The sequence below is a fragment of the Neophocaena asiaeorientalis genome, unplaced genomic scaffold (genome assembly GCF_003031525.2).
Source record: "Neophocaena asiaeorientalis asiaeorientalis breed wild unplaced genomic scaffold, Neophocaena_asiaeorientalis_V1.1 scaffold258, whole genome shotgun sequence".
NCBI lineage: Eukaryota > Metazoa > Chordata > Mammalia > Artiodactyla > Phocoenidae > Neophocaena > Neophocaena asiaeorientalis.
In genome coordinates, this window is record NW_020172591.1 from 609,718 (window position 1) to 631,699 (window position 21,982).

Genomic DNA, 21,982 nt, shown 5'->3' on the forward strand with positions numbered 1-21,982 from the left:
TTGTTGCCTGATTAAGTATAATTTGAGAAGATTATTTTAATGAAGTGAAATGTAGTTTTGTAAATATATAAAGTAAGGGAGTCTTTTAATTTTGATATGTGGCACATTTAATTTAAAAATTTGTACATTGGTATTAAATCTTTCTCAACTAAAAGACAATCAATGAAGAAAAGCCTTTTAATTATTGTTAATTAAGAATCATTAAAATGTTAATGATTCTGCTAACAATACCTATTTCTTGTACATTCTACAGAATCATTGTCTTGTATATCAGTTTCATTTATTTATTTATTTATTTTTCTTTCTTAATAACATCTCTTCTTCATTTTTCTGGATTACTTTAAACAGATGCGCTCAGGTCAGCTTTCTCGAAAATTGTGGGGATCTAGCAAGCGGCTCAGCCAGATTTCAGCTGGAGAGACTGAATATAATCCTCAAGATTCCAAGTGATTGTTATTTCTGCTGTCTGTCATGGATAACTGAAATTTGATTTATTGCTTTGTCACTTTAATCTGTGACAGATTAAATGTGATATTAAATCACTTTAATGTCACACCTCTCAACTATCTTAAATGTTTCAGGGCTGTTATCCCTGAAAATTATTTAGGGATTACCAAAATTTGGTATCATATGTGTATAAAGTCATAGGTTATATTATTATTATCCACTAAAAAAATTTCTGGTTAACATCACTGAATCTATCTTATTAACTAATTCTTGGTCTACACTAAGATGAATTTGAGAAAATACATTTGATTAGATTTAGTAGTTTATTTCTAAAGATCATTAGATCCATTTAAAAAAATAAACTTCTAAAAATAAAGAAGCTAAATTCAATTTGCTTATTCTAAACAGCAAAAGTTGAGGTATTTCTAATAAAAGAGTAGCAATAATGGGACAGTTGAGAGATATGGCTTTTAATACATTCTTTAGTTAATCATTCTCCTATTTACTGAATAATCATCCTAAATACATCAATTTTATTATGGAACTTCTGATTGGAGATAATATTTTAAAAGCATCTGTTGCATACTTGGATTTTTAAAACTCAGTGTAAATTACAGGTTTTCATGATAAGTTGAAAACAAGACTTTTGAAACTGGTACATTGGCTCATCCCACTACTACTTAGCATAGTACTAATGAGAATTTATTGCAATGTATTATTATCCTTAAATAATAAATGTTGAGTAGGAGTAAGAGAAACTAGAGACACATTTTGTGGATATATTTCATTAGTAGTAGAGTTAAGGAAAAATGCTCATTATGATTTTGACAGCTGGGTCCTTTAAGTAGCATCTGCAGCTCAATTTATATGTGCAAAGTACAAAATTTCTTGGCTTTTTCTTTATTAAACACTGTTTTCCCCCAATAATTATTGGAGTTGGCAATGATACCCAAATATATTACATTTTTACTTATTTCATATGATTGATGAATGAACCGAAAAGATATGCATAACTTAAACTAGTCATTTGGATATAGTAATTTTTAAAAATACACGTTTCTATTTCATGTTATGTATAACTTTCAGGATTACAATTAATTTTATTATACATAGCTAGATGTTACATTATGCTTTTAAACTAAAAGGCTGATAGATTTAATTCAAAGAGATTGTTAAACTTCGTACTTTCATAAGGTCATATTTTGAGTTAGAAAGTTTTTATAACTACGAGTGTCCTTAATCCGAGATTTCACAGGTTGGGGGGAATTTATGAATCCCTTAAAATTGTGTGGAAATTCTGTATGTTAGCTGCATTTTTTTTTTTTTTTTCAGGAATGAATGGTTGGGTGGCTTTATTAAAAGGGTCTGCGATTGGGGGAAAAAAAGACTTTTTACAACAATACCTTTTAAAAATAATAATATTCTTTTTTCTACAAATTATAGATTTCCTTATATCCAATTTTCTTCTCAATTGAATCTTTGAGAAATTCTTCCTTTGTAATCCTTTCCTGTTGCCCATGGTATCTAATACCCTTTTCTTTATAATCGTATGAGTGAGTACAAAATTTATGGCAAGTAAAGGATTTTGTTTAGGGAAACTTTTTGATAGATTTGATTGGCTTGTATTAGGACTTGTAAAAAGTTATAGAAGAATTTTCTTTCCAGTTATTTACAATCCTCTGTTTTATTCAGTAAAAAACCGTTATGTTTTAGGTAAATCACACTGAAATAAACTGATGCAGCAAGTGTAAAGTAGAACATATGCAAATGTGAAGGTTTTCTTTTTGAGGACTTCAGTAACTAGTGGTGAAAATGTCTCAAAAAAAACAAGTCAATAGAGATAATTATCATATATTAAGATTTATTTCTTCTGTTTTTTCATTCTATTTTCATTTTTTATCTTATATATTTTAGGAGGTTTCAAGTCAAGAGAAACAAAACGATGGGGTTTTCGTATTTTAAATTTGATTTTTAAAAAACTGTTTCTAAATCAAAACTTTGGAAATGTTTCTTTTGCCTATTTATCTAGAGATTTTGGTATAAGGATGTTTATTTTTAAGGTCACTTAATATTGGTTTTGGAAGTTATTTTGGATGATTATAAGTTACAAAAAAATTTAACTTAGATTATTAGGGGAAAATTCCTAAATTTTTGGTATTTTACTTTGCTACTGTTTAAATGGAGGAGCTAAACAAGCAGTATTTGTTTTATAGCACAAATATGAAGAAGCTTTTTTCACAGTAGATACCCTACCTAGAGTAATAGTAGATGTTCAGAGCAGTGGGATTAACCCTTATATAGTATTTTCCAAAAAGTGAAAACCAAAAATGTAAAATTTTGAGGAAAATCTTTAAGAATATTAGCAACAGTCTAGAAGAATGGAACTTAAAGTTTACTAAATAAGCAAATATAGTAGTAGCATTGGCTGAATAATTCCTCTTTTGAACAGTTTAGACCACTGATTAAAAGTCACTAGATAAAAATCACTGTGAAGATACACCTTGAGGGATTATGGTGTATTTACATAGAAATTATTTCTGTATTGTATAATGGGAGAAATGAACAGTATCATTAGAGTGCAGTAACAGGTGGACATTTCAGATGATGAATATAATTATCTCAGCTGTTATATGAAGTGTGTTGTCTTTGAAGAACTTTTCATCTGCTTTTGTTTCTTGACACTCGTGATAGAAATAAAAATGTCAGCATCCTGATGATGTGGAGCAATTTATACTAAGGAGATGATTTTTTTTTAGAAAGTGAGGTCAAGTATTAAAACATACAATAGAGGTACTCATTTAGAGAATAAAGAAACTTTATAAGATTGTTTTTTCAACTCTTCCCGATCAGTATTCTGTCATTACTTAGATAAAATTGGAGGAGAGAAGAAAAAATAGAGTAGGGCATGAATGAAGCTTGGCCAGTTTAAAATCATATAAGCCTGTGAAGCTCATGTCATCTATGAATCAGTTTCTATTCGTTTCCTTTAGGTCGCAGTGCTTTTTCAGGTCACATCCTTTTGTAGGAGAGAAAATGCCAATTATTCATTTGTCATTAACTAGGCTTCCTTCTTTCTCTATGTAAGGCATATAAAAATTATCCTTCAAGAACTAGTATTGAAAATCAGTTTAATGCTTCTGAAGGAATAAGTGTGCCCTCATAATTAATTAGAATTTAGATTTGAAAGTTAAATCCTTACCGAAGATTTTTTGTATTTTGCTTTAATAGGAGTAAGCAGAGGAAATTGTTAACCTAATACCCTATTTTTATTTAATGATGGCACATGGCCTTTGCCTTTAAGTATATTTTATATTGCTATTACTAAAGAAATCACTAATGGAAATCTTTTAATTGAATTTAAAGAGGTTAGCTCCTTTTATATATTTATATTTATAAAGTGAATAGCATTGTCTTTATCACCTTTCCAATGAAAAGATGCAAGTGCATGGACTATATATAAATATTATATAAATATTAAATAATATTATATAATATGTAATGTCCTGTGGGGGTGTGTATATATGAAGGTTGGTCTCTTAAAATACATCATTAAATATGTAATCCATAAATAAGTTCTTAAACCTGTCTTTAGGATATAGTTTTTGACTGATACAAGAAATGAAATACATTTTTTTTTTTCTCTAAATCTAATCTGTTGTTTTCCTTTATCAGGCAGACTCATAGCTTGTCCTGACACTATTTTTTTTGTTTTTGTTTTTTTTTGTGGTACGCGGGCCTCTCACTGGTGTAGCCTCTCCCATTGCGGAGCACAGGCTCCGGACGCGTAGGCTCAGCAGCCGTGGCTCACGGGCCCAGCCGCTCTGCGGCATGTGGGATCCTCCCAGACCGGGGCGCGAACCCGTGTCCCCTGCACCGGCAGGCGGACTCTTAACCACTGCGCCACCAGGGAAGCCCTATAGCTTGTCCTAATTACTGTTTCTCTCATCAACTAAAACTGTTCTTTCCCAGTAAGTGACCAGCCTCAAACATTTTTATCACTTTAAACAAATACTGTTCTCAGTATTCTTTTTGCCTTATTCATTTATCATACGTACATTTGATTTGCTTTAAACTTGATCATCCAGAACATTGTTATAGAGAGTTTTCCTATATCAGAGCCCTTGTTGTGTTTTTTTCTCATGACATTAGGCAACAATATAGTGTTATCAGTCATCATTGGCCACAACTTTACTTCTTTAATTTGAATCTAGCATTTTCAAGGCCATTGTTTCCTAACTGAGATTGTAGATCAGACTTCTCTGTGAAGTTTTATAAATATACAGAAGTTTAAGCGCTACTCTGGATACTCTGAATCTCTTTACTTGATATTCTTGGTATAAAAAATTGTCTCAGGGTTATTATATTAAATCTTAAAATATTTTCTGCTATAGAAATTATATCCATTCATTTTTATAAATCAGATCCGATATTCACAGGCTTATTTGAAAATAGGTTTAATCATTATCCTTGAAGACATTTTTTCTAAAATTTGCTTGGAATGGCTTTCTTATCTTTGTTTTGCATGCCGTGGAAACAACCAAATTTCCTTTTCAGTTTGCGTTATTCTTATCATAAACTCTCTTCAGACCTTTCACATTTGAAAATTATAAATAAAATTTGCCTCCAAAAAAGTGTTTGCTTGTATTAGTTCCTAGTGGCTATCAGTGAATATTTTGCATATCTGAGTTAGGTAACATTTTAAACTATTAATAAAAAACATGAGTAACAAAATGCTAGATTTAAAACGTAGACTTAGATCTCTTACAGCGTTGAAGCTAGTAATCAGTAGTTTTCCTAATTAAAAGCATTGGATAAATTCCCTAAGCACTTCTGAGGACTTTTGTAGGTATAGCCTCTGTATGGAAATACTCTTTAAATTTTCATATGGAAAATCTTAGTATTACAAAAAATAAAGCATTAACATTTAAGATATTTAGGCCTGTACTGGAAATGATTCAAATTTTCTACATTAAAAATGTAAGGTCATCTTAGATTATAGGAGTTATGCTTTTCTTCAGTATAAGAAGCTTGTGTAAAAGTGGCTGTCTTATCAGGTACTTTTCTGATACATTGTAGTAATTTATCAGATACATCTTCTTAGATTATCTCACTGACATTTGTCACATGTGGGTGATTTCTAAACACATTGTAGGATTTGGACCTATGAAGCTAATGGCTTTAGTGAAAAATAAAAGGACAGAGATAAAATTGTATTTACTTTTGTCTTCATGCCTTTAATCTTATAACTGAAAATTCAGAGAAAAAGAACAAGTAGAAATTCACTAATTCAACATTTGTTTTCTGTGGTTTAGTTTTAACATGTTTCCTTGGAAACTTATTTTGCAAATATTACCATAATAATAATAACACCACAATATTGTCTCTGAATTGAAAAAGTTACCCATTCATTTTCAAAGTTGACTGCCAGTGGACTTTTGGATGTTTGTGTGTGTGTGTGTTTTCACTTATAATATGATGGCTGTCTCATTATTTAAAATTTATAACTATTTTTGAGTGTACAAACTGATTAGCTATTTATAATACTATTATAATATAGCACTGTAATTTGAGAATAAGAAAACAAGTTAGGATTTAGGTGGGATTGAAAAATAAAATTATATTTTATTGATTAAAATATAGACTTTTAAAAAAGAAGTCTTATTCCAATTGGACCTTTTAAAATTTTATTTTTCTAATAATATATTGCATCTTAATGTGTATAAAACTAGAGTTTCTCTGGTAGCCAGTGTACTAAATAAATAGTTACTGTTAAAATGATATTTTTGTTGTTCCTTATCTTGGAAACATTTCCCCACAATATCTAAGCAATGTGTTTTAAGATTTATTGGGCTCAACCTACAAATTCAACAAATACTCCTTTTGCATTTTGGAGGAAAAAACTTAACTGTGATATACATATTTTGCTCGTCAGAATGCTAAAATTATATTAATCAATAAACACTTTAGAAAGTAGTTCTGGTAAGGAGACATCTGTTGTTGGACTTAAGTGAAAAAATTTCAACCTCTTAGTTTCTTATATAGGGATTAAAGAGAATAACTTTATTCCTTTGGGATTTTAACTGGTTTTCTTGGATATTTTTCAAAGTATTTAATTATAATAGTTTCTACATTTCTTCCAAAATTATGGCATATTACAGTACATCTTACTGTTAAAGATCTTTTATATTTTTGACTTTTTTTTCCTATTATGCTTTTTACTGCTGTCTCCGATTCATAAATACCATCACCAAAAATTTTTTGTGGCTACTGTTTATTTTATAGTTAGCTTTAACCATATGGCTGGTCTATTCTCTTCAGGAATTCCTAACGGGTATGGCTTTCTTTCCCCCAGCTGTTTGCTTTTATAGACTTAGAGCAAAAAAAATTAGCAAAAAATAATGAGAGATCTAGCCAGTCGTTTTCTATCAGATGCATTGCTATAGAAGTGAATTCATTAAGACTGAAAAATATTGAACACATATAATTTGTCTCTTATGTCAGTTTTTCTGGGACCCAGATTAAATAGGAGCATTTCAGTGTTATCATAGAAGTGACAGTGACTTGAATGCATACACACACACACACACACACACACACACAGTCAATTCAGAGGAGGATAGATGAAAATTTGGAATTGTTTAAAAAAAATACTTGCAAATCGTGCTGCTACTTAAATATTTAAGGAATTCAAACAGTTATGTAGTTATCGTAAAGTGTTCCTTGTCATTTGTTCTACTGGAATTGACCATGAAAAAGAATATTAAGCCTTATTTATATCCAATTATTGACTGTGCAAACTGTGACTCAATGGATATTTGTATGCCAAAAAAAAAAAGTTTTTAAAGTTGAGAAAGTTTTAGACTTAATAAAGATGTATAAATAATTTTGATTAGTATTCTCACTATAATGAAGCTACTGTTAATTTGGTGCAATACATTCTTCCCTTTCTCATCCTTTTAAAATTAAATATATAAGTTGTATGTTTTGTTTTGTTACTTTGAATTTTGTTTAAAAATTTTTCAGTGTGTGTATATGAACTAATGTTTGATTTGTTTCTGTATAGCATGAATGAAGATAATAATTGAAAAATTTGCACATTTTTTAGTCCTTTGGAAATTTGTATTCTAACAGTTTTTAAGAATATGCATTTATTTTGTACATAATAAATTTAGCTTTGTATAGGAAAATGGGTTTGAATCAAATAAAAAATGATGTTTTCTTCAGCTGGTTTGTAATTCTCAATTTTATAGAGTCTGATTAGAACTTAGCATTGGCTGAGTTATTTGAGTAGACAAGGGATTGAATACAGTATTTAAGCAGCAAATTGATCCCTGCTTCTTTCTCATATGAGCAGAATTTCTTCTGTAGTCCTATGTGCACAAGATAGATGTTATGTTAATTGACCAGTTTTTGTTGTATATAACAACAGGTATTAAGCCTTTCGTTTTAAAGCCACCTCAGAAACATGGTTATGAGCTAGAAATCTCCATTTGTAGCTAATCGAATAATACATTAGATTGGTTTTTTTAAAAACACTTATTTCCTTTCACAGTTAAAATCTTTTACTCATCAACTTTGACAGTGTAGATGTTGACCTATTCCTATCCTATACACTTTATATTTGTGGATAAGGGTAACAGATTGAATGTAAGTAACTGTATTTTAGTTTGCTCCATATTAGAGTTCTGGCAGAACAACAGTGAAGGCATAAACCTACAAGGATGAGGGTGTAAGCCTAAAAGGACAAAGAAAATAGAGAAGATAATCAGTATAATTTTGGAAGGTGGAAAATTAATGGATTCAATCTGGATGAATCTAGACTTACAGGGTGCCTAAGATAACGATAGGTACCTAAGTCTAAATCTCTCCACATGTCCTCCAAAAAACTATACAGATAAACAAAAACAAATGTATCCTCAAATATCCCATGCCTTCAAGATATCAAGAAGACAGATAACACGACAAACATCAAATTACTTAAAAATAGAAATATAAAAAGCAAATTCCAACAGAGCTATCTCTTAAGTTTCTATAGTAAGCCTTTACAGAAAGCAAGGAGATTCCAGAAAAACTTGAGGGTAGTTGATTAGAGAACCTAAGATTGAGCTATATAAAAAAAAAAAGACTCCCAGAAAGAGAAAGCCCATCCTAAGTGCAAAAATACTGAACAAGAGTTTGAGTGGATCAGAGTACTGCATACAAAAAGTGGACTTAGTGTGCAGGATTTGACATGGCAATCTCAGAAGACATTCTTAAGAAGAATGTAGAAATGCAATTGCTTTGTAGACTAGTTGGTGAAAGAGGAAAAAATGGGGGAAATTTAGGATTTAGGATCCTGCATGCAAGAGAGAAAAATATTGAGAGATATGTAATTCTACCCATCACCCTCATCTTCCCAAAACTAAAATAAAAAAACTACAATCCATTATCTATCATGAACGATGACACGAAAATCCTTAAGTGAGTATTAGCAGATCATTTCTAGCAGTGTTTAAGAAGTATAATGCCTCATGACCAAGTGTGGTTCATCCCATGAATTTAAGATTGGGTTAATGTTTAAAATGTCACCTGTTTAAGATAATTCTCAGTAGACTGAAAATAGAAAACTTTCGTAATAAAGTATATTTATGAAAAACCTATAGCTAACATAATATTTAATGTAAAAGACTGAATTCTTCCTAAATTAGGAATAAGGTAAGAATACCTATTCTCACTATTATTCAACATTGTACTGGAGACTCTAGCTAGTGCAATCATGCAAGAAATAAAACAGCATACATATTGGAAAGGAGACAGTAAAAATATCCTTTTGTGGTTAACAAGCATGTAGAAAATTCTAAGATATCTATGTACACAAAACAGTAGAACTTATGTAATAAATGAGCCAAGCAAAGATACAAGGTGAAATACAAAAATAGATCATATTTCTGTATTCTAGCAATAAAAATTGTAAATACAGTTTACAATATCTTGAAAATATTAAATACTTAGGAAATAAAATATTTGCAGGACATGTACACTGAAACTACAGAATATGGCTGGAAAAGTGGAATAAAAAATAGATTTGAAGAAACTGAAAGGCTGATTCTAAATTTTATAGGGAAATGCAAAGGACACAATGTCAAAACAATTTGAAAAAGAACAAGGTTGGAAGACTTAACTCTGATTTCAAGAATTAGAGCTACAGGAATCAGACATTGTGGATTATCCAGCATAAGGATAGACACGTAGGTCAAAAGGAGTAAATAGAAGGCCTTTAGATGTGGCCATATATATGATGAATTGATTTTCTACAGATGTGCCAAAATAATTAAATGAGGAAAGAACAGTCTTTTCAACAAATGGTGCTGGAACTGATGATTTATTAACTTGAAGCAAATTATAGACCTAAATGTAAAACCTACAACTATAAACTTGCAGATGAACTCATAAGAATACATTTTACAATCTTATGTCACAGCTAAAGAATCTGAGTTTAGGAAAGCTGAATCTTTTATAATGGGCTGCAAGCACACCTTCCTGACCTTTGCCCTGGAGGGAAACATTAATACTGATGAGGAAGCAAACCTGCCTTCTATTCCAGAAGGAGACTATTTCTGCCTTCCAAGTAGTTTGCTGTACAAACATCCTAGAAAAGATACGTCCAGAACAAAATGGCAGTTAATACCTTGCTCTTAAGAGACTCAGTTTCCCAACACTGCCTATCATCTGCTAGGCCTTGTCAGACCACCACGTCTTAAGGACCATAGGGAAGACATAAGCTGCATGAGCAAGTAGCCCAGATCCCCAGAGTATCCACCACTGTCGTACCAGTGCCCCTTCCTCAGCTAACACATTCGGTTTTATAAGTGATCTTGTATGATCAGATGGAGGAGGAAGAAAAGGACCAAGCTTCATTTACAGATGGGATGGCTCAGTATGTGGGGAAAGCCAAAAATGGGTAGCATTGAAGCTTTACTTATGGGTGGTTTTGAAAAACAGTGGCAAGGGAAAACCACCTCCATGGGCAGATCTTTAGTGGTGCACCATGTCATTTACTTTGTGTGGAAAGATAAGATGTGGAAAGATAAGAGACCCAAAGTTAGAATATATACATATATATGGAATCATGGGCAGTGATGAAAGGCCTGGCCAGCTGCTGAGAGACATGAATGGAAAAAGATTTTAAGATTGGAGACAAGAAGGTCTGGGATAGAGGTAGGCACATGGACATGAGAGTGGGAAAGAAGTGTGAAAATCTTTGAGTCACATATTAGCACCCACCATGAAAGAGGCATTAAACAATCAAGTGGACTAAACAACCAATTCAATTCATGTCAGGTAGTCCCTGCACTGGCCACACCAGGGCCGGTGCAATGGGTAGGTACATGAACAAAGTAGCCACAATGGCAGAAATGGAGACTATCCATGGGCTTAACAGCATGAACCCTCCACTTACCAAGGCTGGTCTAGCTATTGCCACCACTGAATGTCCAATTTACCAACAACAAAGATAAATGCTTAGTGCCCAATTCCTCAAGGAGACCAATGGGCCACATGCTGGCAAGTTATGTATTTTGGGCCCCTTCCATTCTGGAAGGGCAAGTTCATTCTCATAGGAACAGACATGTATTTTATGTACATGGTTTGCCCTTTATGTCTACAGGGCCTTAAGCAGCACCATTATCTTAAGGGCAGTGGAGTATTTGATTCATTGGCAAGGGATTCCACATAACATCACCTCAGACCAAAGGACCCACTTTACAGTAAATAAGTGCTGGAGGGAGCCCATGACAATGGAACTCACTGGTCATATCACATCCATCACCCACAAGCTGTCATCCAGATAAAGCATCAGAATAGCTTGCCGATGTGACCTGGATAATTAGGAAGAGGTACAGCTGCCATTACACAATGGAATATGTAATGGTGTAGAACCCAGGTGATTTACTTGGGCACTACTTTGTACTTCTTTGCCCAATTGTGACTGCCAAGAGAAAAACCATAGTCTGAGAAGTACATGATTACCAGGTACTCAGGCAGTTCAGAATAATCCAGTCATTCTTCCAGACTAATCAAGCCTCAAGACTTGGTAGCTGAGTAAAGAGAATCTACCATGGATAGCAGAGAAAGAAGATTATAAGTATCAGTTGTGGCCCTCAGAAAAACTACAGAGGCTAACTTCCCTTCCAAGTTTTTTCTCAGGAAGAGAGTAAGGTGGGTGTGTAGAAAAAGGCCCAGCAAAGCCCAATCATCGTGGGTAATTCTCATTCCAAACTTCCCTAGTATGTCATCAGAGTAATGGACAAGCAAGATATTGTGTGGAATACCATTACAAATAAGTTAGAAATTTTATCTTATTATGTCACGGAGGAGAACTGACGAAGTCCTGGAGTAAAACACTGATGGTGTAATGCTGTCTCTACTAGGTAAAGGCAAACTGTATCTGTTTATCCTTATTCATTAGAATTGAGAAAAAAAATTTGCACCCACCAAACAGGCAATTTAATGGCAATAATAATTACCATGTGGATCAGAGTCCCAGCAGGAGACAGATGGCATGCTGAAACCAGTAATTAAAAGAGAGTTCAGTAAAGGAAATATTTATGAAGGTGTGGGAAAGGTTTAAGGAAACCACAAGGTTTCAGTGCTCCAAGACTAGCAGCAGAGGTGAGCCATCACCAACCCTAAGCCTGAAGTGGCAAGAAGGGAGTTCCATTTCCTAGAAAGGCTATCTGTATGGGAAGGGCCATATGACAGGAGCTATGGTAAACAGTGAGCCCACAGCATGAAAGCCAGTAGAATGACTATCTTGACTTTACTTTCCTCTCATCCTGTCATCTTATGCTACTATTTCCCGTTGGCCAAATCCAACCAGAATTTGGATCAGAGGGCTAGGGAACCCACTGAGTGTCCTTTTATATGGACAGTACCACCTATAGAGCAGAGCAAGACAGGCCCATGCTTGGGAGTTACCCACATATCACAAATCCATAAAAAAGTTAAAGAACGCATGGGCAAATCAGTATTCGATGGTCAGTCAGGATTTGGTGGTTAATCAGGATTTTGTGGTCAATGAAACTGTTAACATCCATTCTCATAGCTAATACTGCTCAGGCTCCAGGGAAATTCTTCATATCTCACATTCTATATCTTTGAAATATTATAAAATGTGACTGCATCTAAATGCTATAAAGGTTTGTAGGCTGTGCTGCTATAAAACTGGAAGAGAATATAACAGTGGAAAGAGTATTTGAGCTTCAGCAAGTCGATAAAAATAGATAAATTACTTTAGCCAATCTTTGTTCTCAGCAGAAACACAATAGATTTTTGCATAATGAAACATTATTTCTTCTCTTAGGGTTCCATTAGTGGACTGGAAGTACTCAACAATTATTGTGGTGACCACAGTGGTTGCAATTGGCAGCTTAGGAACACTTTTCCATATTAAATTACTGTTTCTTTTAAAATAATATATATGTAGGTCTAGATATGATGTGAGTAAAGTGTGGTACCACTTCTTTATATTACCCTACAGATCTAGTTATCGCTTTAAGAGATGGTGAGAATCACAATATAAGTGATACAATTGTTATGATAAATTTAAACTGTTTTATAATATTTGCTGCAATAACAATGTTACCATATGCAACAACTCCATTACAGTTGAACACAATAGATTAAAGTCATTGTTCATTTCTGAAGCTAAAGATTACTTTAAAAATTTTATTGATAATTCCAGTTGCTACTGCCTCAACAGAGCAAAATTTCTTCAATTTGAAAGAATTAAGAAAACTATTCTATACATAAATTATGCTTCAATAAGCCTGAGATCGTTTTAAGAAAATCTATCCAAGAACCACAATGACCGAAGACAGGATAATTTGGCATTTCTGCAGACAGAAGACAAATGATGTCAAAAATCTTGACTTTAAAAATAGAGATTCTTCTGAAGTAAAGGGAAGAAAAATAAATTTTATGAAATAAATATATAATGTGTGAATTATGTATCTATATTTTATATTTGATCCAAACACCACTAGATTATTATAGAACATCCAGACATGTGCAATAAAGTTCAGTTAGATTTTGTTATTACATATATTTTAAATCTACTTGGAAAAGTGTTGGTCGGGGCACAGCGATGATAACTCCTAATGTTTTCTCCAAGCCAGGGTTCCTCCTCCCCCAGCAACTCGATCCCGGAGTCGTGGGCGTGTCTGGAGTCTCGGGCGTGCCAGGAGTCGCGTCCGCCGGAATCCCGCCTCGGGGCGCGGCTCCCATCTCCCAGAGCTCCTCCGCGCTCCCTTGCTCCCCTCGCCAGCCCTGTCGGCCCAGGCCACGCCCCCAGCGGTCCATTCGTTCGCTCGTTCCGCGGGCGCCCCCGCACACCCCTCCGTTGCGCGGGTCCCAGCACGCTGAGGCGCTGCTGCCGAGCGTGGAACCAAGACGTGGCTCCCGGGCGGAGGAGCCATGTTGGACTTCGCGATATTCGCCGTTACCTTCTTGCTGGCGTTGGTGGGAGCCGTACTCTACCTCTATCCGGTAACCGCCGGCTCGGCCTCGGTCTCGCCCGCATCCACGTCGCCCTGCCCGCGGCGGGCCGCAGGGGGCGGGCCCGGAGTGGGTGCGGGGAGAGCTCCTGCTGCGATTCCGGCTCAGTCCAGCTCCGGGGCATGTGACGCTTCGCGGGCGCGCGCGGTGCTGGCGCTGAGGACGGAGCGGCGCGGGCCACACGGCCGCCTTCCGACGCCGAGTGAGGCGGGCAGGTGGTTCAGCAGCGCGGATGCGGCCGCCGGGGGCTGAGGGCTGGTCCGCGGGTCCGGCTTCCCTGCGCCTGCCCTCGCCACGCCACTGTTAAGGGCGGGTCTGAAGCGCTTTGGTGGCTTTCGGGCAGTAACTCTGCCCACTCCAGTTCCATTTTCTAGTGTGCCTGGGAGGAAACTCCAGGCTGCTCCACGCCTTTCCCCTTTCCCAAGGATTCTCCCCCAGTGTTTCTTTTGTCGTCTACTCTCCCATCTGTCTTTCGACTTTCATTCCTGAAATCCAAAGTCCTTAAGGTCCAGACCGGGTCTTGCTCCTCGCAGGGCCTCACGGGCTAAATAAAGCGGTCGTGGAAGGAGCCCTGTGCAGGGGGAGGTTAGCTGTGAGCTTCACCTAGCCTAGTGCTTTATCTCTGAATCTCCTTCCGGCCTTCTTTCTCTTCTTGCCTTCTTCAACCCCAGAAGGTGGTTCTGAAAACAAAGGAGCTAATGGATGAGGGATCATCTACAAAGCAAGGTGGTGGTTTTGTAGAAGTTGTAAAGCAGCAGCACAGTGCCAAATACATCACTGGCAATGACAGAACACCTTAAATATTCTCGGTGGTAAATGGGTTGGAGTATTGCAACTGCACAATCTGGAACTTTCAGTGAATCTTATTTTCTGAGAAATAGCCATCTGGAAGGTTAGGAGAGTGCGGGAGTAGGGAAATGAGATTACCAGGCAACTCACTTGAGGGTCATGAAATTAAAATAAGACTAGTCATTATGGATGTGTTTTTCCCCAGCAGTTTTTTTTTTTCTGCGGTATGCGGACCTCTCACTGTTGTGGCCGCTCCCGTTGCGGTGCTCCGGTCGCGCAGGCTCAGCGGCCATGGCTCACGGGCCCAGCCGCTCCGCGGCATGTGGGATCTTCCCAGACCGGGGCACGAACCCATGTCCCCTGCATCGGCAGGCGGACTCTCAACCATTGCGCCACCAGGGAAGCCCTTCCAGCAGTTTTTCTTCATCTATGTGGAAACAGGGGCAGCTGACAGAATATTGGGTTTAATTAGAATTGGTGTTTTACTAGGTGCTTTTGACAAAAGGATATAGGGCAAGGGAGTGGTTATAATGGACCATGGAATCTCAGCTGGAGAGAGTGGAAAATGAGTATATGAGTGGGTGGGTTAAAAGTCCTTTTGGGGTAAAAATAGTTTTTGGAGTCAAGATGTTAAAAATAGTGAAAAGGAAAAATAGGAGGTGCTTGGAGATTTGGATGCTTGATGTTAAAACTCTGGAGATGGTGAAGTTATTGGTAATGTCAAGACCTAGTGTACAACCATAGGAATGAGTGGCTGAGATCAGGTGGAGTTTTGAGTTGGGGACAGATGGGTCAGGAAAGAAGATAAACTTCTGTAGGAATAGGAGTCTGGGGGACGAGGGAAGACCTGGGGATGGTAGTCCTGGGCTTAGTATGGTGTCTAATGTAGGTAAGGAAAAAGGTCATAGTAACATTCTGGATGGTCTCAAGGTAGATGATAGTGGTGAGGCTACGATTATCAGGGAGTTTGGCAGGGTCTTGCCAGGTGCATGCCAGTTTGGGGATCTCATCAATTTAGCTATGTGGAAGATGTGGATATAGTAAAGGGCAGGAGAGCATTTTGCCTGGTGTTCTGGGGCTCACTCTTCATTTCTCCTCTTGAAGGGTGGAGGTTGGTGTAGGAGCTGTCTTATGCAAAGCGCATAGACTTCTGAGGAAAATACATTTTTTGAGGTCTTGCTTGTGTGAAAATCTTTCTGTTCTAGCTTCACACTTGAATGATAGTTTGGCTTAGTGTAAAATTCTAAGTTGGGAATAATTTCCCCTTAGAATTATAGGGGCCACCACCCACCAGCCGGTTGTTCCTGAATCTGTAGTCTCAAGGTCTCTTTCCAGAAGGATGGTAATCACAAGGATGGTGTCTGAGGGATCTGTATACTGGCTTTTTGCTAATGGTTAAAATCTTGCATCTTACCCCTGCTTTTCTGGTTACTGAGTGCAAATGTGATTGCTTCTTGTGGAAATTCTCCTCTGCAGACCCCCAGAGGAGGCCTCACAACTACGTAAATTAATCACTACTCCAATAGCTTAACACTTCCAAAAAAATTGGTTGGATTGTTTGTCCACTGTTGTCTCCTCCCATTCTCTTTATCGGTATTTTCTCCTTTTTTATATCTTCACTTTCATTTTGTGGGATTTCAGGAAGAGATCATTGATGAGTGTTATCAATCTACCATGTTTAAAGAGAAGTCAGGAAACTTGTTTCAGTCAATAATTTTAACCTAGAAAATAAAAAGTTGGCTTCTTTTATATGACTGACTTTTTCTTTTTCTAATTGAGTTCCTTCCATCCTTTTCCCCACTTTTTATAATATCAAACTTGACAAGTATCCATTATTGATGAGACTGTATGACAAAATTTTACATTGTAGGTTTCATTGTCATCAGTTAAATGCAAGTTGCGCATACTATAACCTAGATAGTATTTTTTTTTTTTTTGGAAAGATTATCACTTCAGACTACTACTTTTTTTTGTTTGTTTTAAATTTATTTTTATTTATTTATTTTTGGCCACGTTGGGTCTTTGTTGCTGTGCATGGGCTTTCTCTAGTTGCGGCGAGTGGGGTCTACTCTTCATTGCGGTGCACAGGCTTCTCATTGCGGTGGCTTCTCTTTTTGCAGAGCACGGGCTCTAGGTGCGTGGGCTTCAGTAGTTGTGGCACACAGGCTCAGTCGTTGTGGCTCGCGGGCTGTAGAGCGCAGGCTCAGTAGCTGTGGTGCATGGGCTTAGTTGTTCCGTGGCACGTGGGATCTTCCCGGACCAGAGCTTGAACCCGTGTCCCCTTCATTGGCAAGAAGATTCTTAACCACTGCACCACCAGGGAAGCCCCTAGATAGTATTCTTATAGGATTTAGTACAAACTGTTAAACTCTTCAGTTAGTATCATTCAACCTAGTATCTCTCTTTTGGCATACATACCCCAAAGGAGTAAAAAAGTAAAGTTGTATAAAGATTTTCATGGCACTACGTATAACAATGAGAAAATGAAAGAAAGAAATAGCCTAGATATTTTATAACACTACAGCAGGAAGATGATTACACAATTCTGGATACATAGTGGAACACTGTTTAGCCTTTAAATGTTCAAATAAATAAATATTCATTTATTTGTATAATGTTAAGTAGGGGGGAAAAGGGCAGAATGTCAGACAAATAAACTCTGATTAGTACTAGCTAAAATCATTGACAAAATTCAGAATTGATTCTGGAGTTGACTATTTTAGGTTATTTTTCCTATAAATATTTAGTTTATTTAAAAATAGTTTTACAGGATATCTTATTATAAAAGTAATACGCTTGTTGTAAAATAAAAAAAAGACACTAGCCTCTAAACCCAGCGACCATAAACCCAGTACAAAATTGTAAAACATGAAAATTCCCCCAACTTTTTCATAGTTCATTCTTCAGAGGTTCTCACTTTAACAATTTGCTATGAATTATTTTGTTATTTACTTCTATACCAGACACCTTTCTGACTGTATGACCCTGATAATAATAACTGCATTAAAGCAAATGATGAATATCACATTGTATTTTGGTAAATTCTTTGACTAGAAAGAGAAGAACTATTTTAGGAATGAAACTATTATAATCATGACATTGATTTTTTTTTGAAAGCCAAGCCAGATGGGACCATATATAGTCTCAGAACAAAGAAAAATGTACTTGATTATGTATTAATTGATGAAGAATGGATGTTAAATTCTTCAACACCTTCGTTTAGTTGATAGAGAGGAGGAATATTAGGATAATGCTTTTCAATACAAAGAATCCAGTTTTTGTATTTTAATATAGAAATAATCTCTGAGATTCAACCAATTTGGAAAACCATCATTTAAGGTCCTGCAGATGTCTTGGGAAAATGCATCTGACTTATGGGATATGTGATAATTCATTATACTAAACTTCTTAAAATTTTTTCCCTAAGGCTTCCAGACAAGCTGCAGGAATTCCAGGGATTACTCCAACAGAAGAAAAGTGAGTTGTTTTTTTAAATCAAGTAGAGTCAACTCTTAATTTTGGATCAAAACTAAACCATATCTTTAGATTACTCAGTTTATTTCATTCCTTTGTTTTCTCTAAACTTATCTCTGGGCATACTACCTAAACTTTGTTAAGAACAGAAAGGAAGCCTGTATAAATCAAAACCTTTAATTTCTTTCACTTCTGTTAGCCAGAGAGTGTTGAAAATAGAAAGAAAGGATTAAGATAGAAGGAAATAAGAAAAAGTTGCCATAGCTGATTTAAATTAGTCTGTGATTTAATAGCCAATGACAGTGTCCATTGCTATCTCAGAATGAGTTGCTGCAAAAATTGGATAGTTTTCCAGTGTCTAAGTCAGATGTTCCTCGTGTACCTTTTTTATTTGGTATGAAGTGTTATGAATTCTCAAAATATCAGACAAATCCATATCCAAATGTAACTACCGAAAGAGAGAAGTCAAATATAATTCAGTTTTGGATTTTGCAGTAATTTGAATTTTGTGTATTTTTGCTCTCATCTGTTGACACAGTTAATTCAGAATCAACTAGTATTGTTTTTCTGATTCTTCCATGTTAAATTGATTATTTTGTCAAATGTTGCTCTTTTTTCAGAGATGGTAATCTTCCAGATATTGTGAACAGTGGAAGTTTGCACGAGTTCCTGGTTAATTTGCATGAGAGATATGGGCCTGTGGTCTCTTTCTGGTTTGGCAGGCGCCTTGTGGTTAGTTTGGGCAGTGTTGATGTGCTAAAGCAGCATATCAACCCCAATAAGACATGTAAGTTTAATTTTCTTTTTAATTAGAGTAGATGTCTATAAATGAAGATCCATACATTGTTCTTAGGAATAGCTAACATTTATTAAATACTTTGTATTATATGCCAGACATTGTGCTGAAGTCTTTATATTAATTACTTCATTTAAGACACAGTATTGTAAAATGATTATTTTCTTCCTTCAGTTTATAGATATGTATGAAAAAAATCCCAGTGTAAATGCCAACAGGATTTTTTTGAAACCTGAAAAACTAGTTCCAGGGTATGTCTGAAAGAGTAAAGGTACAAGAGCAGTTAAGAAACATCTAGAAAGAACATTAGTGCGGGAGATTCTTGTACCATCAGGTCGAACAGTGTATTATAAAACTTGATTAACTTAAAGAATCTTGTACTGTGATAGGACTAGACGGATTGATGGAATGGAGTAGGTAGCCCAGTAGACAAACCGAGTATATATGATAAAGGTAGCATTTTATGATAAAGGGGAAAGGTAATAAATGGTTTGGGAAAACTAGTTAGCTATTTGGAAAAATAAATCTCAGTCCCTGTCTCACTCTTTATATCAAAATAAATTAGAAATGATTAAAATTTGGAGTCATAAAAGTAATAGAAGAAAAAATGGTTAAATCTTAAACTTTTTTGAGGGGGTTGTTGATAAGCCCTTTTGTACCCTGACACGAGATCTAAGAGCCATCAATCACAAGATGGGTAAATCTGTCTATATAAAAATGAAAAAATTTCAGTACAATAAAAAACACCATGAAAAAGAGAGATAGGAAAATGTTGGCCACATACTATATTTCTGTAAAATAAAAAGGTACCATGAAGAAGTTTAAAAGAGAGATGGGGGAACTATTTACCACGTATATATATATATAAAGTAAATGAAAACTAATAAGAAAAGTAAAATACAATTGTGGAAAAATGGGCAAAAACAAGGTAATTAAAAAAGAAGAAATAAAAATAGCCAGTAAGCAAATTAAAAGATTTCAATCTCACTAATAATCAGTGGGATGCAAATAAAAATGAGATTTTCACTCATCTGACTAGAAGAGATGAAAAATGTTGGCAAAACTCATTGTTGGTGAGGGAATGGAGAAACGTGGAGTATAAATATTTTACAAGCTATCTGGAGAGAAGGTTGGCAGTGACCTTTGACTTATCTTAAGGAATTATCATCAGCTGATAATCACATAGATGAGAAAAGACATTAGTATTATTCATAATAAAAACTTAAAACTTTTTAATGGCTGCATTAAAGGATACATTCAGGCGTTAATATGATGATATAGGTTTATTTTATTTTGTTCTTCAGATACTCATATAGCAATTTCTATATGCCAGCATTATTGTAAGACCTTAACACACGTTAACTGATTTAATCCTCAGAACACCTTATGAAGTACGTATTATGATTATCCCCACTTTACAGAAGAGAAAACTGATGTACAGAGAGGCTAAGTTATTTGCCCAAAGTCACACAACTAATTAGTGATGGAGCTGGGACTTGAACCTAGGCTCTCTGGGCTGGGTCTGTTTTCTGTTTTTTCTTTTTTCTTTTTTTTTTTTTTGCAGTACGCGGGCCTCTCACTGTTGTGGCCTTTCCTGTTGCGGAGCACAGGCTCTGGACGGGGCGCAGGCTCAGTGGCCATGGCTCACGGGCCCAGCTGCTCCGCGGCACGTGGGATCTTCCTGGACCGGGGCACGAACCCGTGTCCCCTGCATCGGCAGGCGGACTCTCAACCACTGCGCCACCAGGGAAGCCCTTTCTTGCCAATTTTTATTGCCTCTTGAACTGTTCACATTTAGGAAAGACAAGGGAGTTGTGAAAAAAAGTTCATAGTCTCTTGGCTACAGTCCCGTACCTCCCTGATCTCTGTTCTTTTGCTGGAGATTTATTTATTTTTTGAGTGATTACTTTGCCTTTGAAATGTTTAATTTGTCTGTTTCAGCGGACCCTTTTGAAACCATGCTAAAGTCATTATTAAGGTATCAGTCTGATAGTGGGAACGTGAGCGAAAACCTCATGAGGAAAAAAATGTACGAAAATGGTGTGACTAATTCTCTGCGGAGTAATTTTGCTCTCCTGCTAAAGGTAAGGTAGTTTGTCCTGGAGTTCTGTCATACAGATAATAGTATATGGTTCTTCCTCGAGTTACGATGGGGTTATGTCCTGATTAACACATCGTGAGTTGAAAAATATCCTAAGTTGAAAATGCATTTAAATACACCTAACCTCCTGGACATCATGCTTAGCCTAGCGTGCTTTAAACATACTCAGAACACTTACGTTAGCCTGCAGTTGGGCACAATCATCTCACACTAAGCCTATTTTATAATAGAGTGTTGACTAGCTCGTGTAATTTATTGAACACTGTACAGAAAGTGAGAAATAGATTGTTGTCTGGGTACAGAATGGTTGTAAGCTTATGGGCTCTTTGCTCTCATGGTCCCATGGCTGGCTGTGGGCTATGGCTGCTGTCGCTGCCAGCGTCACAAAGTGTCGTACTTCATACGCTAGCCCAGCAGAAGATCAAGATACGTTCAGAGGACTGTTTCTACTGAACGCTTATGGCTTTTGTGCCATGGTAACATTGAAAAATTGTATGTCGGGGACCGTCTGTATATTTTAACTATTAGTGTGTCTTTGTCTTTCCTACTCTTTTCTTACCTGTCTTTCTAAGCTGAATTTTACTCTTTTTTTGCGGAGGCGGGCCGCACTGCAAGGCTTGTGGGATCTTAGTTCCCTACCAGGGGTTGAATCCATGCTCCCTGCAGTGGAAACGCAGAGCCTTAACCACAGGACCGCCAGGGAAGTCCCTCTAAGCTGATTTTTATTCTCCTGAAATTCTAAAATGAAACAAAAACAAAACAAAAATCTTAACATCTAGACTCCCTATGTAAGTTGGAATGATGGGAGCAGAGAGAACCTGAAGACATTTTATGTATCAGTA

General features: G+C 36.1%; 2 protein-coding genes across 3 annotated transcripts in view; both read left to right on the forward strand.

Moving 5' to 3' along the window:
- Positions 1-4,248, forward strand: part of NBEAL1 (neurobeachin like 1) — a 172,453-nt gene extending 168,205 nt beyond the window's left edge. For both annotated transcript variants that reach the window (XM_024738332.1, XM_024738333.1), the window contains one exon: positions 349-4,248. In XM_024738332.1, coding sequence (XP_024594100.1) covers positions 349-450 — 102 coding nt within the window. In that variant the 3' untranslated portion in view covers positions 451-4,248. The remainder of the gene's footprint in view (positions 1-348) is intronic.
- A 9,252-nt stretch (positions 4,249-13,500) lies between these two features.
- Positions 13,501-21,982, forward strand: part of CYP20A1 (cytochrome P450 family 20 subfamily A member 1) — a 74,223-nt gene continuing 65,741 nt past the window's right edge. Inside the window, exons 1-4 of the mRNA XM_024738334.1 lie at positions 13,501-13,971; positions 18,197-18,246; positions 18,864-19,030; positions 20,981-21,123. Coding sequence (XP_024594102.1) covers positions 13,900-13,971; positions 18,197-18,246; positions 18,864-19,030; positions 20,981-21,123 — 432 coding nt within the window. The 5' untranslated portion in view covers positions 13,501-13,899. The remainder of the gene's footprint in view (positions 13,972-18,196; positions 18,247-18,863; positions 19,031-20,980; positions 21,124-21,982) is intronic.